Genomic DNA, 14,293 nt, shown 5'->3' on the forward strand with positions numbered 1-14,293 from the left:
TAATGTCAGTGGAGAAAAGTACAAAGCGTTCATTTTGATTAACAGTCGACTTCAAGGTTACATAAATGTGAGAGTGCCGCGTGGCAGTTATACAGAAAAGGGAAAATAATATAAAGTCTTTGCTAAAAACTATAAGATAGTTACACTGGCTACACGCTGGAATTGGAGCTGGAGCTGCTGGGCTGGGTTGGGGGTGGAGCAAATGCGTGCTCTGTGCCCCAGGCTAAAGCAGGGCTGGAAGCTGCCAGAGCTTGAGCCAGGGGTAAGCATGACATGGATGGGGTGGGGGCAGCAGGGGACAAGGTATTGGGAGGCAAGGCTCAGGTGTTAAGCTGCTTGACCCCCCCACACATATATACACTGCCTCCCTCTACCACTTGCCCCCCAAAATGCCACTACTTTCCTGCTACAGTGGTGGGGGAGGCATAATTTAAGATGAGACTCCAATAATTAGATTCTGTACATGGAAAAATTATAAGTATGTTATAATTTTCTGTGTGTAGAAAATTTATTTACTGGGTTGTCCTCTTAAATTCGTGGTCATCTTGGATTCAGGTAAATATGGTGGGTCTATGCCAGGGGTACGGAAAGTCTGGCCCACAGGCCAGATCTTGTTGGCAGTGGACTCCATTTCCCAGCAGCCCCTGCCTGCATGGCTGGAGCTGGTTACTATGGAGAACCCAGCAGCAGCTGCTCTGTAATAGGACAGGGCCAGGGTTTCTGTGGAGACTGCCCTAGCTGCGACAGCCTCTTCCTGATAGGGGGACTAAGCTGGGGGATGTGCTGTGGGTGGGAGCAGGGCGGGCTCGGCTGCCGCTGCCTGAACAAGGTGTGCAGTGGCAGTGCTGGCAGTGGGAAGGGTGACTATGTTGGACTACAGAAATTGTGGGGTGGCTATACCCATCACCATAAGCTCCCCCTAGCGGCCACTCCTGCTGGTAGGGTGGGGATCTGCTCTTGAACTGGGCTGAGATCTTGTGACAGTGACAACATGGTTCAAAGTCAGGGCAGAGCTGCAGTCTGCAGGCTCAACACCCCAGGTAGGGGTGCGCAAGCCGTAGATAGCGGCTCTGCTGCAGCTCCAGACCACACTGTCACTGCTAGAAGGAGCCAGGGCAGAGCCACTACTGCAAGATCCCTGCCCAGCTCTGGAGCAGCTATGTGCTCTGCCAGTGCTGTTGAGGTCAGTCTCCTTGGAAGCCCCAGCCCTGCACTATCATAGTGTGGCTGTTGCCGGGGTCTCTGTGAAAACTGGCCTCAGCCATGTGGGCCAGGTCTGCTGGGGAATGGAGTCTGGCTGTTGGCTGATTCCGCCATTTTGCCCATCCCTGTTTTATGCATGCAGACTGAATTGTTATGCACGCCTGCAGAAAACATGAATTTTCTTTTGATTAAGCTTGATGCAGTGAATATTGTAACTAAGTTATTCTTCCCTAGCTGCTTGTTCTTTATATTGGAAGGAGCCTTGGTTTTAGCCTTTGACCTATGAAATTGTGATATTTTCTGTTGGTGCTGAAACTGCTAGATAATTGCTGTCCGTTACAAGTAGAAGCCTAATCAAATAGTCAGAAACTGCCTAAGCCCCAAGCAGTTCTCCCAAACTACAGGACAGTTGAGGGATACTAACTTCTGTAGGCGATAGCACACGAATGCCACACAGCTTACTGGTGTCTTTTTTGATTAGGGCTATCAGTTAATAATGTGCACAGTTAAGGCAAGAATTAATGTGTTAATTTTTTTTTAATGTGCTAATTGCACATGTGATTTTGGAGTCTGTGCCTGGGCTGCCCTGCAGCTCCTCTCCACTGCCATCACCGCTGACTCTAGGCCATCCGGTGGGGCAGCAATGACAGTGCAGAGGAGGCACAGGCTCTGGGTGACTGCAGCAGGAAGGTGGGGTAGGAAGTGCCTGGCAGGTAAATCTGTGGAGGGGAAGGGGCTGGGTGGGCAGATCGAGGTCCCCACAGTGGGGGAGGGAGTGGGGTAAGGTCAGGGACTGGGGTGAATGGGACCTCAGGGCCAGGGCCAGAAGTGGGATGGACCAGCGGGTGTCTTGTCCAGAAGTGCTGGTGGGGGGAGGAGGGGGCAGCTCCTTGCTGCTGTGAGCACCCCTGGGGGAGTCATGGGGAGTATGTCCCCAGATTTGTGCACAGGGTGGAAGCAGGCTGTGGGCTGGGGCTCTGTACCATGCTGCCTTTGCCCTGGGAACCATGCAGTGCCATGCTGTCTCTCCCACTGCTGAGTGGACAGGGGCCACAAAGCGGCCAATGCGCAGCTTCCAGGGCAAGGGCAGCAGGACACAGAGCCCCAACCCACAGCAGGCCTGCCTCCACTCTGTGCACAAATCTAGGAGCCCCCTCACCCATGCCTCTGGATGAGCTGCCTGTGGCTCCATCCCACCCCTGCCCCACTCCTGCTTGCCCTCCATAGCTCCATAGACTTACCTGCTGGGTACTGCTTTACACGCCACTAGGCTGCATTCCTTTAGGGTTACCATATTTCCAGTTTTAAAAAAGAGGATGTGTGTGTGTGTGTATGCACGCACATGCACCGGGGGGGGCAGTGATATGCCCATGTTCTGCCCCTGTTCCTCACTTCCAAGCCACAGTGCCCCCCCCCGCCCTGCTGCTGCCCCTCAACTCTGGATCCACAGTACCCACATCCTGCCAGAGTGTGTGGGTCCCCCCCCGGGCTCCAGACCCCCCACACCCTGCTCCCAATGCTACAAAGTATCTGCGTAATTTTGAGTTTTTAGCCCTATTTTTTTTATGTTTGCTTGAGTAAAGCAGTGTCAGTACTCTGCTAAACTATGCCATTACTTTGCTTATTTTAAAGGTGAGCTGATTTTAGCATCGAGTGTTTTACATTTGTTTAATGATTCTTTCCTGGGCAGGCCGTGCTCCTCCTAGGAACACTACTGTTGACCTCAACAGTGGGAACATTGATGTGCCTCCAAATATGGCTTGCTGGGCCAGTTTTCATAATGGTGTAGCTGCTGGACTGAAGATAGCTCCTACTTCCCAGATAGACTCTGCTTGGATTGTCTATAACAAGCCAAAAAATGCAGATCTAGCCAATGAATATGCAGGTTTCCTCATGGCTTTGGGTCTCAATGGGCACCTCACAAAGCTTGCCACACTCAACATACATGACTATTTGACCAAGGTAAGGTCTTCATTCGAAAAACAAGAGGCATAAATGTCTTTAATGTTGGCTTTTCTGTTATCTGTGCTAGCTAAATACATTGTTCACCTCTACCATTTTTTTAAAAAATACTTGATATTGGATGTCATGGTGTGAGGGAATTTCTGAAGAACTTAGCTGGTAATAGCCATTATGCCTTTATTTCAGTTTGTATGAAGAGAGAACCTTCAAAGGGCATCACCTAGAAAGCACTGGCTTTCAAAGGTTTTCTTTGTATAAGAAATATTTTGGCAGTCATAACTTTGAGCTGATTTTTCCCAGCCACATCTCAATTCTACCCTTGCCAATGGTATCTGCTCACTCTATAGGAATGTAATGGATTTCATTTCATTTCATTTCACTGTACAGGGCTTACAAATTTCTTTGTGCACTTTGCTATAAAAGTATAGTAAAATTATTCAGTGGACTAATTCCTAACACTCTTATCTTTGTCCAAGATGTCAGTGAAAAAATGATAGGAACTCTCCAACAGCAATGAGTTTTACCTGACTCATCCTGGCTTCAAATGTGGGTAGAGCCCTGAAAACAGCTTTTGAATCAGAAATGATTTGCTGATCATGATGAATAGTCAAGTTTTCATTTGTTGCTGAATGCTTTCTGGATTGCTGAGCTGATCAGCTAGTTGTAACAGAGTATGGTCTTGAATTAGTTCTGGACATTCCTTATGAAGCAATTCCTACTGTTTACGTTTCCTACTTATTGTTAGGTGCAGAATATAATTAATTCCTTTTGAGTTTAAGAATTAGCCCCGCTAAATTATATCCCTGTTAAATTATTTTAGTTCAGAAACCCTTCAACATGGCACACAGTATAAAATTTCTCTCAACTCGAAGACCATACAAATTATTTTATTTTTTGTATTTATTTTTTTAATTAGATGCATATTCTGTCCTTCCCAAAAAAGGGTCAGGGTGACTTTTATTATAAGACAAAACAATTAAGGAAAGAGAATACATTATTAAAATAAGGTGCAACAAAACAAACTCTCCCCCACAAAAAAACTCCAAAAGCAGTCCACCCTTCCCCCTCCCACTCTCCTGCCTCTGAGAGAGAGAATGTCTACTCCTCCTATACCCAACCTTAATTTCCAACCCACATTCAATACCTCCATAAAAGAAAACAACAGTTACTTCCACTGCCCATATTCCGTCCCATGCTGACCTAGTTCAACTCCTCTGTCTCGTATCCAGTGGATTACTTGCTTGCTCACTCACTCTCATAGCCCCCCTCCTCTTTCTCTCAAGCCTGGGTGGTGGCTGCATCCTCCCCTTCCCTCCAAGGAAGAACATTGTTCAATTAAAAAATATAAGACTTTGGTTTCAGCTGGGATAAATACACCTATATTTAACATTTTCAGTATTCTTTGTTCCCTGTTTCAGGGCCATGAAATGACGAGCATTGGGTTATTGCTTGGTGTTTCTGCTGCCAAACTAGGGACAATGGATATGGCTATTACTCGACTCCTTAGCATCCACATACCTGCTCTCCTACCCCCAACTTCAACAGAACTGGATGTCCCGCACAACGTCCAGGTGGCTGCTGTGATAGGAATAGGCCTGGTATATCAAGGAACTGCTCACCGGCACACAGCAGAGGTACTGCTGGCTGAAATAGGTAAAACAATAAAACAGGAATGTGTGCGTGTGGGTCTGTGTGTATATGGCATGTACATGTTTTATACAGTACATGTGACTTGAAAATTGATCTACTGCCTACTTGCTCAATTTAAATATATTGGGGACCATACTTGCCTGTCTCATCTCTCAACCCATGCACTCTGCAGTATAAGGGACTAAAAGTTACTGTAAACTAAGTGTTCTGTGCAGTATTTAAATTAACATTGTCAGTCAACTGCCAAATTAACAATATGCTGTTGGTACTTGATGAACAGCAGAAAATATGCATTGAGTATATTTGATTAATTCTGTGAGAGTTAATCTAAAGGCTGGCAGATAGTGAAATAAAGTCTTTTAAAACATAAAAACGTAAAGGAGACGTTCCAAATAAAAATTTATTCGGAGTGAACACACAATCTCATCCCAAAGTGAAGGAGTGATCAGCGCGAAAACCATTTATGCTTATCATGAAGAAAATCTTAGTTCCCACATGGTCTGATTGTTATGACTCATCTGAGGTCCTCTGTTGAATCACTTTGTAGTCATTCATTCAGGCTTTCTGCTAACTTTTTTGTTTAATGGGGAACTTTTAAGCTTCTGAACAGAATATTCTTTACACATTGCATAGTGGGGGTGGGGAGTGTAAATGCTTGTGTGTATTATTGCTACTATTTTTTTACAATTAACCATTAGACAATTTTAAATGTATTGTTTAAAGAGAGAACAGATCATTTGTTTTAAATCTAAATTAGGATTTTAAAAGAGATACCTTTTTATTTATGTCTCTGGCTACTTAATATCATCAGCAAATGTCAATAAATTCTCATACACTATTTTATGTTGAGAAGGGGTACTCTTGCTTGAACTTCTTACAGGATATATAGTTGAAAGAATTATGAGCCAAATCATGGTTTATGAGATGTATTAACAGTTCACAAAGAAATAGAAAAGCTTGTATATATTCTTCCATGACTTTCATGGCTTTTGAATTTTTGTTACTTGCTTGGGGATAGGTAATGACTCCTTTAGTACGTGTTTGCACCATAGCCCTGTGGATGTTAACTCTGGTTCCCTCTATAGTTTTTGACAATTTAGAGAGAGAATTAATGGTCTCAATGCATTTAGATGGTATTTTCCCAGTATTCTTGAATAAAGTAGATCTGAGGCTTACTGTCATGTCTGAATACTGAAATGTATTGCCAATAAGGTTAATTGGCTAGTATTTTAGATTAATGTCATGCTGTGTTTCCTTGTTTTATTTAGGACGTCCACCAGGTCCTGAAATGGAATACTGCACTGACAGAGAGTCCTATTCTCTAGCATCTGGCCTGGCCTTAGGCATGGTTTGTCTGGGGGTAAGTCCAACCTGCCTTTCACTAAAGTGCAGGTAGTGGGAAAACATTATAAACTGAATTAGTGTCCTAATTACAAATCAAAGGACAGTAATGTCATCAGTATGTTTGGGTGATGTCTGTCATTCCCTTTCTAATTAATTGCATTGGCAACTCAGCCAGTGTGTTCAAATTTTCCACAAACTGGAAAGTAGTTGTGGCTGTGTTCATGTCTGTGTGGGTTCATTTTCTGCAGATAATCGAGGAATGAATTTTCTGTCAGAGTTCTTGGTAATAACTTTTTTAAAAAACAGAGATGATCAAAAACAAATTTTGAACTTTGTGAGCATGAGTATTCACACAGAAATATAATTTCAAAATATTCTTCTCATAGGAAGGCCATCTGACTTGTATGTCCACACGTAACTGACCCACTGTTCAGTTTTCACTTTCTCTTACATTGCTAATAATAAATCTGCAAGCAAGAGTTTATAAAAAAAACCAGAGAAATTGCAGAGGCTAAACTTGTCTGTGTACTTCAAATAACTTGCTAAGCTTCGGTGATGACATTAGCTGCCAGAGCCTTCCATGATGTAAAGAATATTGTGTGATGCAGAGCATTTACACAGCCTATAAAAAGCCAAATTTCTGGCGTGTTGTTTTAGAAAACGATGGCTGTGGTATGCCTTTGGGTCTACATTTTGAAAAGCTGAGGGCACATTCAAAGTAGGGCTGGTGCCCTTAGGTTAGCAGGTTTGGCAGTGTCACTGAGGGGTCACATCAGAGAGGTAGGGAAGGTGGAAAGCAAATCATATGGGGTACTAATGAATGGGTCAACTCCCAGTTGTGCTCTGGTAGAAAGAACAAACATAACTTGCAGTGCTTTGGTATTATTCCTGTTTCATCAAAGGTTATATTTGTATAGTTTGGGTAGATTCATAGTGCTGTAGACCTGTGTAGTTGGTGTCTTTTGTTTTGCTTATAGTGCTTTTAAGGCACAAGAAGGTTTAGAAATGTTATGTCTGCCCATGTCCTTAACCTCTGAGGCAAGGTTTCTTACATTTCACAGACGGCATAAAGCTAGATTGCTGTTTGGAATGGTAGGGTGACAGAATTCATGCTAGCTGAAGAGTTTCTTCACTGCTTTAAAATGGCCATGTATGAAGGCACTATTCTATCTTCCTTCTATCTGTTCTCTCTTTTTAGCATGGCAGCAACTTGATAGGCATGTCAGACCTTAATGTTCCTGAGCAGCTTTACCAATACATGGTTGGAGGTCATCGACGATTCCAAGCAGGAATGCACAGAGAGAGACACAAATCTCCAAGTTATCAGATCAAGGTAATTGTTACAGTTGGAGAGAATGCCTGCTAATTTAAGCAGAAATGGGGGTAGTATAGAGGCTGCCTTGCACATTGCTATGGGCTTGTCTCCCAGCAAATTCAATTTTGAATTACTAAATTAGTAAAATGGTGCAATATAGTAAACTGGACTGAAAGTGCACATTATATTTTGACAGGAAGGAGATACCATAAATGTGGATGTTACTTGTCCAGGTGCAACACTAGCACTTGCTATGATCTACTTAAAGACTAATAACAGGTACTGATCTTAACATCGCTTTGAAGTTTGAAATAACGTGTAATTTGCTTTTAAGTTCCCGTATATTATATTATGCATGTTTATTGACTCTTTTTAATTAGCAGTTTCAAAGCACATAAACACTAATGCACACTGTCACAACTCTCTTGCAAGTGGCATCCCCATTTTATGCTAAAATCCTGCCATGAGGCAGGTGAAGAAACAAGTAGCATCTAGAGCTTGCAGCTCTAGTGGTGAACCACTAAACAGCTTTCTCTCCTATCAGTTAATGACTGCATTACTTGATTACTGATGCCGTATGTGGCTCAGTACAGTCTGTGTTTTGCTGAAGTACATGATGTAAAATACTTTACTGTGCTTAATATAGGTCCATTGCTGACTGGCTTCGAGCTCCTGATACAATGTATTTACTGGACTTTGTTAAACCAGAATTTCTCTTATTGAGGGTATGACTATTTTTTTCTTTTTCCAGTTTCTTGTAATGGTACTGAAATGCGTGTGTGTATATATGTGTATGTGCATATGTGTATATATACTGAGAGACCTCTCAGTTAATACATTTATGAAAGCCATTAAGACTAAGTGGGATACCAGCACAGGCTTGCAATTCAATTTTGGTTAAATTTGCCAGTGAAAAATATGTTAACTGAAATGGTATATTCTACTGTTCTTTTGTATGCAAGCATAATTTGAGTTTTCTCATGATATTCAATGAGAGAGTTTATCTACTGTCTCTCTAAAATAATGGTTGAAAAGCTAGGTTTTCACCTCTGTGGAATATAAGTTTTCTGTCCTGTCAACCTCCATGTGTTTAATAACTTAAAATAATTATTTAGCTGTATTAATGCTATTCAGAAATATTATGATTATGTTCTATAAGTTTTCTGTCTTTTGTTTGAACTTTCTTACTACTCTAAGGCACTTGCTCGATGCTTGATTTTATGGGATGACATTTTGCCTGATTCCAAGTGGGTTGACAGCAATGTGCCACAAGTAAGTACTAATATACTCAGTGTTTCACTTTTTAACAGAGTTTTTTTCTCTGAGAATTTCCATGATTTTTAAAGTATTCCTGCTGTGGAAACTGACTGAACAGAATCTTAAGAAAGTTATTCTGGCCTCAGATGAGATTCACGACCTTTATAGAGAAGAGTAGTGAATCCTAGCAAACCTTAGAAAGTCTTACTATGTGAAGGAAGGCCCTCACAAAGCCTTTGTAGGTTTTCAGGAGACAGAAACATTTCCAAGACCTCATTATTCCCCAATTCAGAATTTTTACTGTTCCCTCTCTCCCTTCCCACCCTCCCCAGTCTTCTGAAAGTCTTCCCTGCTTGCTTGTTATGCTCTGCTGTCAATCTGTTCCTTTCCCATATGCCTTTAATAGCATCTTCCTGTATTTACCTGATACTTAAACAAATGTATCTTCTGTGGATACTTTAAGAACTGTGCAGCTGAAGGAGTTAACAGTGCTGGGTCTAGCAAGGACAGCTGGTTGGGGTACTGAGACTGTTACAGGCATGGGTAGACAGCAAAAGATGAGTATTCAGTGGTTTTCTCTACCCCTTCAAACAGAAGATACACTCAGTAAGCTCCTCCTTCTTTCCTTCACAAAGTACAATTGGGCCAGAGTAGTGAATTGAGACTAGGTTAAAATATAATATTCATAATTTTTGGACAAACTACTCAACATCCGTTACTCTGGAGTCCTGGATTATGGTAAGGACTGGTGAGTGCTACTGCTATTCATAAGTCCTTCTGGAAAAAAATACTTTTTTCCCCAATTGATTTTGGCTGAATTCTGCATTTTCTTAAGAAGGAGCTATACAGTGCAGTTACTGCAGAGGATGTAAAATGTAAATCTTGTCCAATAAAATATACCACCCAAAAAATTGCTGCTTCTCACATAATTTCTGGACAACATGGCTACCACTTCACTCTTACACTACCATAAGATTGGATTGTAATTCTTTTGGGCATGCCTGACTCAGTCATGTTCATGTCTGAGCTTAGCACAATGGTATCCTGATTGTAGCAAGGTATTAGTAACAAAAGTAATGATTTTTCTTCAAGTAATTATCCACATGCCTGTTTTCATTTATAGGGGTGTCTAATGCCCCAAGCTTCATTTGGAGACTTTTGGCCTTCACATTATCCATAAAGTATGCTTCAGTCCTTTTTTCCTGTCCCTGCACTGAGGAAATGCACTTACTGCTCATAAATTCCTCTCCTGGTTAGTGGGTAAGGCATTCGCTCTCCTTGTTCCAAGTAGCCCTTGTTCCTTGAGGGAACAGTTGGGGTTCCTAACTATAATATATTTTCCTTTTATTTTCTCCATTTTTTTTCTCATTACCTCTACCATGCTGTGAAATTTGAACTTGAGAACCCTTTTTCTCCTTTTGTAAAAGGCAGCGTTATAGCCCTTCTGTACTTTTCTCTTTGTCTTCCTTGCATCCTCAGTAATTGATCAATTTACTGATATTTCAAGCCAAGAATCCACAGAGACAGATAGGAGATTAAACTCTGGGTGCTTCTCCTAAACAAATTGCTCTGCTCTGTCAGAGCCGGGCCCAACTTGGCACCATACAACAGGACTCCTCTCAGGCCAGCCTTCTTTCTGATGCTAATGGGAACATCACCAGCAGACCAAAGTCAGGATTCAGAAGCAGGGTGTGTTTTAAGTAGCAAACCAAAAAAGTCTTCTTCCTCCTTGTTACACTACCACAAGAGCAGGGCTCTTCAACTTTTGAAAGGTCCCAACAAGAGAAATATAATGTCCATGACCTCACAGCCTAGTGGCAGTGGGAGAGGTTTGCACACCAAGAATTTCAATCCCACCATTCCAGTGTGCCCCTGAGACTATGCAGGAGTACTACAGAAGTTAGCACAATTGAAAATTTGAAACTTTTCCTTCCAGAACCACTGTCCCCAGTTCAGGGTTTAAGACATGGAAAGGTCATGAGATGGTTCCACTTCAGTTAAGAAACACAGTTTCTTTGTGCCCTGTTCTTTAATGAGGCTGCCAGCCTATCCACTGCCATCTGAGTCATTAAAGTTAAAAAAAAAAATTCTGATAACATCCTCAGCTCAACAAACAGTATTATTTTATTGTCTAGTTGAAGCAGTCTTTTTATAGCACCGAAGAACTTTGCCAATCTCTTGGTGCCACAAAATTTACTGGCATCAAATCCTGTAGAAGTTCTCCCGTTAGTGCTGTTGCTGTACCTAGCACTGTCATCTGGACTAGTCTCCCTGTCACCATTGGCAATGCCACCAGGATGTTCTCTGGCTTTGGCATGGCTGGTTTCACCTTGTAACTTCCAAGAGCCCCCAGTACAATCTGAGGGATGGCACTCAATGTCCTGAGTTTCTTTCCAGGGGCATTTTCGCATTTCCTCAAATTGCTATGAATGATTCGTTACCTGATCAACAGTAGGAGATTCCCAGTACCTTTCTTCTACTGGTGCAACTTTGCTGTTATCACTCAGTACCAATATCCTTGGCAGATATTTGGGACTTTCAAGAAGTAGTGAAGTGGTTTGTCCACATACTGCAGACTTCCCCATAGGAGGAAACTTGGCCTTACCTATAAATTAGGTGATGGTGGGCACTGCAGCAAACTCTTGTATTACATGGTCTCACTGCCTGCAGGGCCAACAGAGCATACTGAATACCTTCTAGAGGAGAAGAGTATACTTACTTTCATCTGACCCCATCTTTTGCATCTTGAAGCCAAACTAAACCATGACCTCCATCTACTTCCTAAGCATAAGCAAGAAACAAAACATTATTCCCAGAAGACTTGCTCTCTGCAGCCAGTTGACCAACACATACAATTCTAAATACATTATCCAGTTATGCAGGGGGATGTCAGAGAAGTTGAGAAACCACCTCTTTCATGTAATCTACTCTGAAAGGGATCAATTTAGCAAATAAATACATACTTTAGTAAACTGGAGGAAATAAACCTGGGACATATGTGTTATGCAGTAGGCCCAAACTGTTGCCAAAGAAACTGATGATAGCCTTCCAACTCAACTAATACAACAGCCAGTAGCTCACAGACATCTAAATGACAGCAGCAAGGAAAATAACCAAGCCAATACCATTCACCACACCAGCATCAACACCTTGCCAAAAAAGCCCCTGACTCAGTCTAAATTATCTGCATGCTTGAAAGTCTTGAACTTCTGCCCAGATAAACAGCCCAACAAAATACAGGCAGTCCTTGACTTAGGTTTTGAGTTACAGTGTTTCGCACTTGCAATGCTTATAAATTGTGACACCCTTTTTCAACTTTCTGATGTCAATTTAGATTTTACAATGCTTGATCTGACAATGCTATACCAGGAAAAATATTTGCTGCGTTGCCCATCTCCCTAGATAACATCCGTCCAAATTTCCTTGGACATTTTCTTTTAAGAAAGCAGACAAGACTCCAGAAAAGCCAAGACTCCTAAGAAGACTCTAGCCAAGAACCCTTCAAGAAGTCCAGCAAAGTCACCAGAGCACCCCAAGGGATGACCAGATTGAATGGTCACAAACTCTGCCACAACCGTTTCAGGCTGGACATAAGGAAGAAGTTCTTTACTGTCCGAGCCCCCAAGGTTTGGAATAGACTGCCGCCAGAAGCGGTTCAAGCACCCACTTTGAACACCTTCAAGACACATTTGGATGCTTATCTTGCTGGGATCCTATGATCCCTGCTGACTTCCTGCCGCTGGGGTGGGGTGCTGGACTTGATGATCTCCCGAGGTTCCTTGCAGCCCAAATGTTTATGAAATCTATGAAAGAAGTCCTTCCAAATCAATATGATAGCTATTTACAATATAAATACATTAATGTAGCTATATTATTAGTCTATAATTGATTGAGTACAAAATTCTTGGGTTATTTTTGGTGAAAATAGGTATCAAGCCTCGGTTCAGGAACCAATCCCTCATCTATAACATTGTTTCCTATGGAAAATTGGTTCCTAGTTACAGTGTTTCAACTTAAGACACAGTTTTTAGGAACCAATTGTGTCATAAGTCCAAGGACTGCCTGTACTAAAATGTGGGGAGTTGGAAGAATTCCTCCACTACCTACTTCTAAGTATTCCACAACCAAAACAAGACCACCTTCTCATGACAGACGACAAGAACTCCAGATGATATCTGACTGGACACTTCTTGTGCTCTGGACCACTTTGACTGTTTTTCGAAGAATTAATGGTAAAAATCCTCAGAAAACCAGTCATTGCCACAACCTCTCTCCTTTGGAGAGGGAAAACCATACAATCCCTAAAATCCAGCAACCAGATAGTGATTATAAGAACAGACACAAGAATAGTTATAGTTATCGTCAGCTGCTCAAGGAAGGCCGAATACCACTATTCATCCTTAAACTTGAATACTTTTATTAAACTGGGGGCCAAAGAAAGAGTCCCTGAAATCTCAGGGGAAAATGGTTGTAGTAGTTACTCCCCAAATCTAAAGAGTTGGGGAGGATAGTGATCAGTTTAGATGTAAGAAAGCTCAACACTTATTCAAAAACTTGAGTTCAAGATGGTCATTCAGGTAGCAATCCACCATCCAGGTGTTTATTTTGCATCTTGTGATTTACAAGATGTGTGCTTTCATATTGCAATAAGACACTTGCACTGAAAATGTCTCTGGTTCGTGGTGGCCAGGATCACTAGCAGCACAAAGTCCTTACCTTTTGGCTTCTCTGTTGCTTCAAGAATCTTCACCAAAGTCCTCACAGTAGTTGTTGCTCCATTTGAGAGGCAGAGGATTGGAGTGTGGCCTTGCCTGGATGATTAGTTACTAACAGCTATCATGTGTTTAGCAGATGTTGGAAATTAAGGCAGCACTTAAGCTTTTAGGGCACTGACAGATGTGGGGGGGAAAAAACATACTTTACCAGAAGCAGCAGCGTATTACTTGAACCTGGCTCTGCAGCATCTGTATAGATTTGAGTGCTCAAGTCGGGGTTTGTGGCACTTTTAGCTAAAGCTGATTCAATCAAGATTAGATAAAAGCACCAGAAAAGCTACACTAAAGCACCCAATCTATAAAGACATTGCGTAAGCTGGGTGCATCTAACGCACTGCCTCTTCTGAGTATGTGTTGGGCTCAGCAATGGATTGTGCTGAATTTGAAGTAAAACACTATTTCTGGGGTGCTTAAAGACCAAGCCTTACAGACCAATAAATTGGGCCTGATGCCATACATGCTGAATTTCTTTGCAACTCTGGGGAGGGGATAATCTTTCAGTTTTGTGAATTTATCTCCAACTGCATCAAATGCAACAAGATCTCTCGCATTTGGAGAAAGGCCATAGTTGTTGCGGTCCTAAAGCCTAACAAGCCCAAGGATGATGCAGAGAGCATCATCTGTTTTAAAAGATCTGTTTTATCAGAATACACGATAAGCTTTTCCTCTACTGCAGCCACATCACAGTAGACTCAATTCAAGGGTCAACATTTTGTTATGAAATATCTTAATCTTGTTAATTTGAGATTTCTAAAAGTGATAGTGAGATTCTCATCATGTGATCAAT

The 14,293-nt window shown here is 42.0% G+C and overlaps 1 protein-coding gene across 3 annotated transcripts in view; it reads left to right on the forward strand.

Moving 5' to 3' along the window:
- The window catches only part of ANAPC1 (anaphase promoting complex subunit 1), a 92,559-nt gene that overhangs the window by 58,063 nt on the left and 20,203 nt on the right, over window positions 1–14,293 (forward strand). For all 3 annotated transcript variants that reach the window (XM_019544098.1, XM_019544096.1, XM_019544095.1), the window contains exons 28-34: window positions 2,894–3,165; window positions 4,584–4,818; window positions 6,084–6,175; window positions 7,358–7,492; window positions 7,671–7,753; window positions 8,121–8,199; window positions 8,672–8,746. In XM_019544098.1, the coding sequence (XP_019399643.1) occupies window positions 2,894–3,165; window positions 4,584–4,818; window positions 6,084–6,175; window positions 7,358–7,492; window positions 7,671–7,753; window positions 8,121–8,199; window positions 8,672–8,746 (971 nt within the window). The remainder of the gene's footprint in view (window positions 1–2,893; window positions 3,166–4,583; window positions 4,819–6,083; window positions 6,176–7,357; window positions 7,493–7,670; window positions 7,754–8,120; window positions 8,200–8,671; window positions 8,747–14,293) is intronic.

Source organism: Crocodylus porosus, unplaced genomic scaffold (assembly GCF_001723895.1).
Source record: "Crocodylus porosus isolate Cpor-Errol unplaced genomic scaffold, CroPor_comp1, whole genome shotgun sequence".
Classification (NCBI taxonomy): domain Eukaryota; kingdom Metazoa; phylum Chordata; order Crocodylia; family Crocodylidae; genus Crocodylus; species Crocodylus porosus.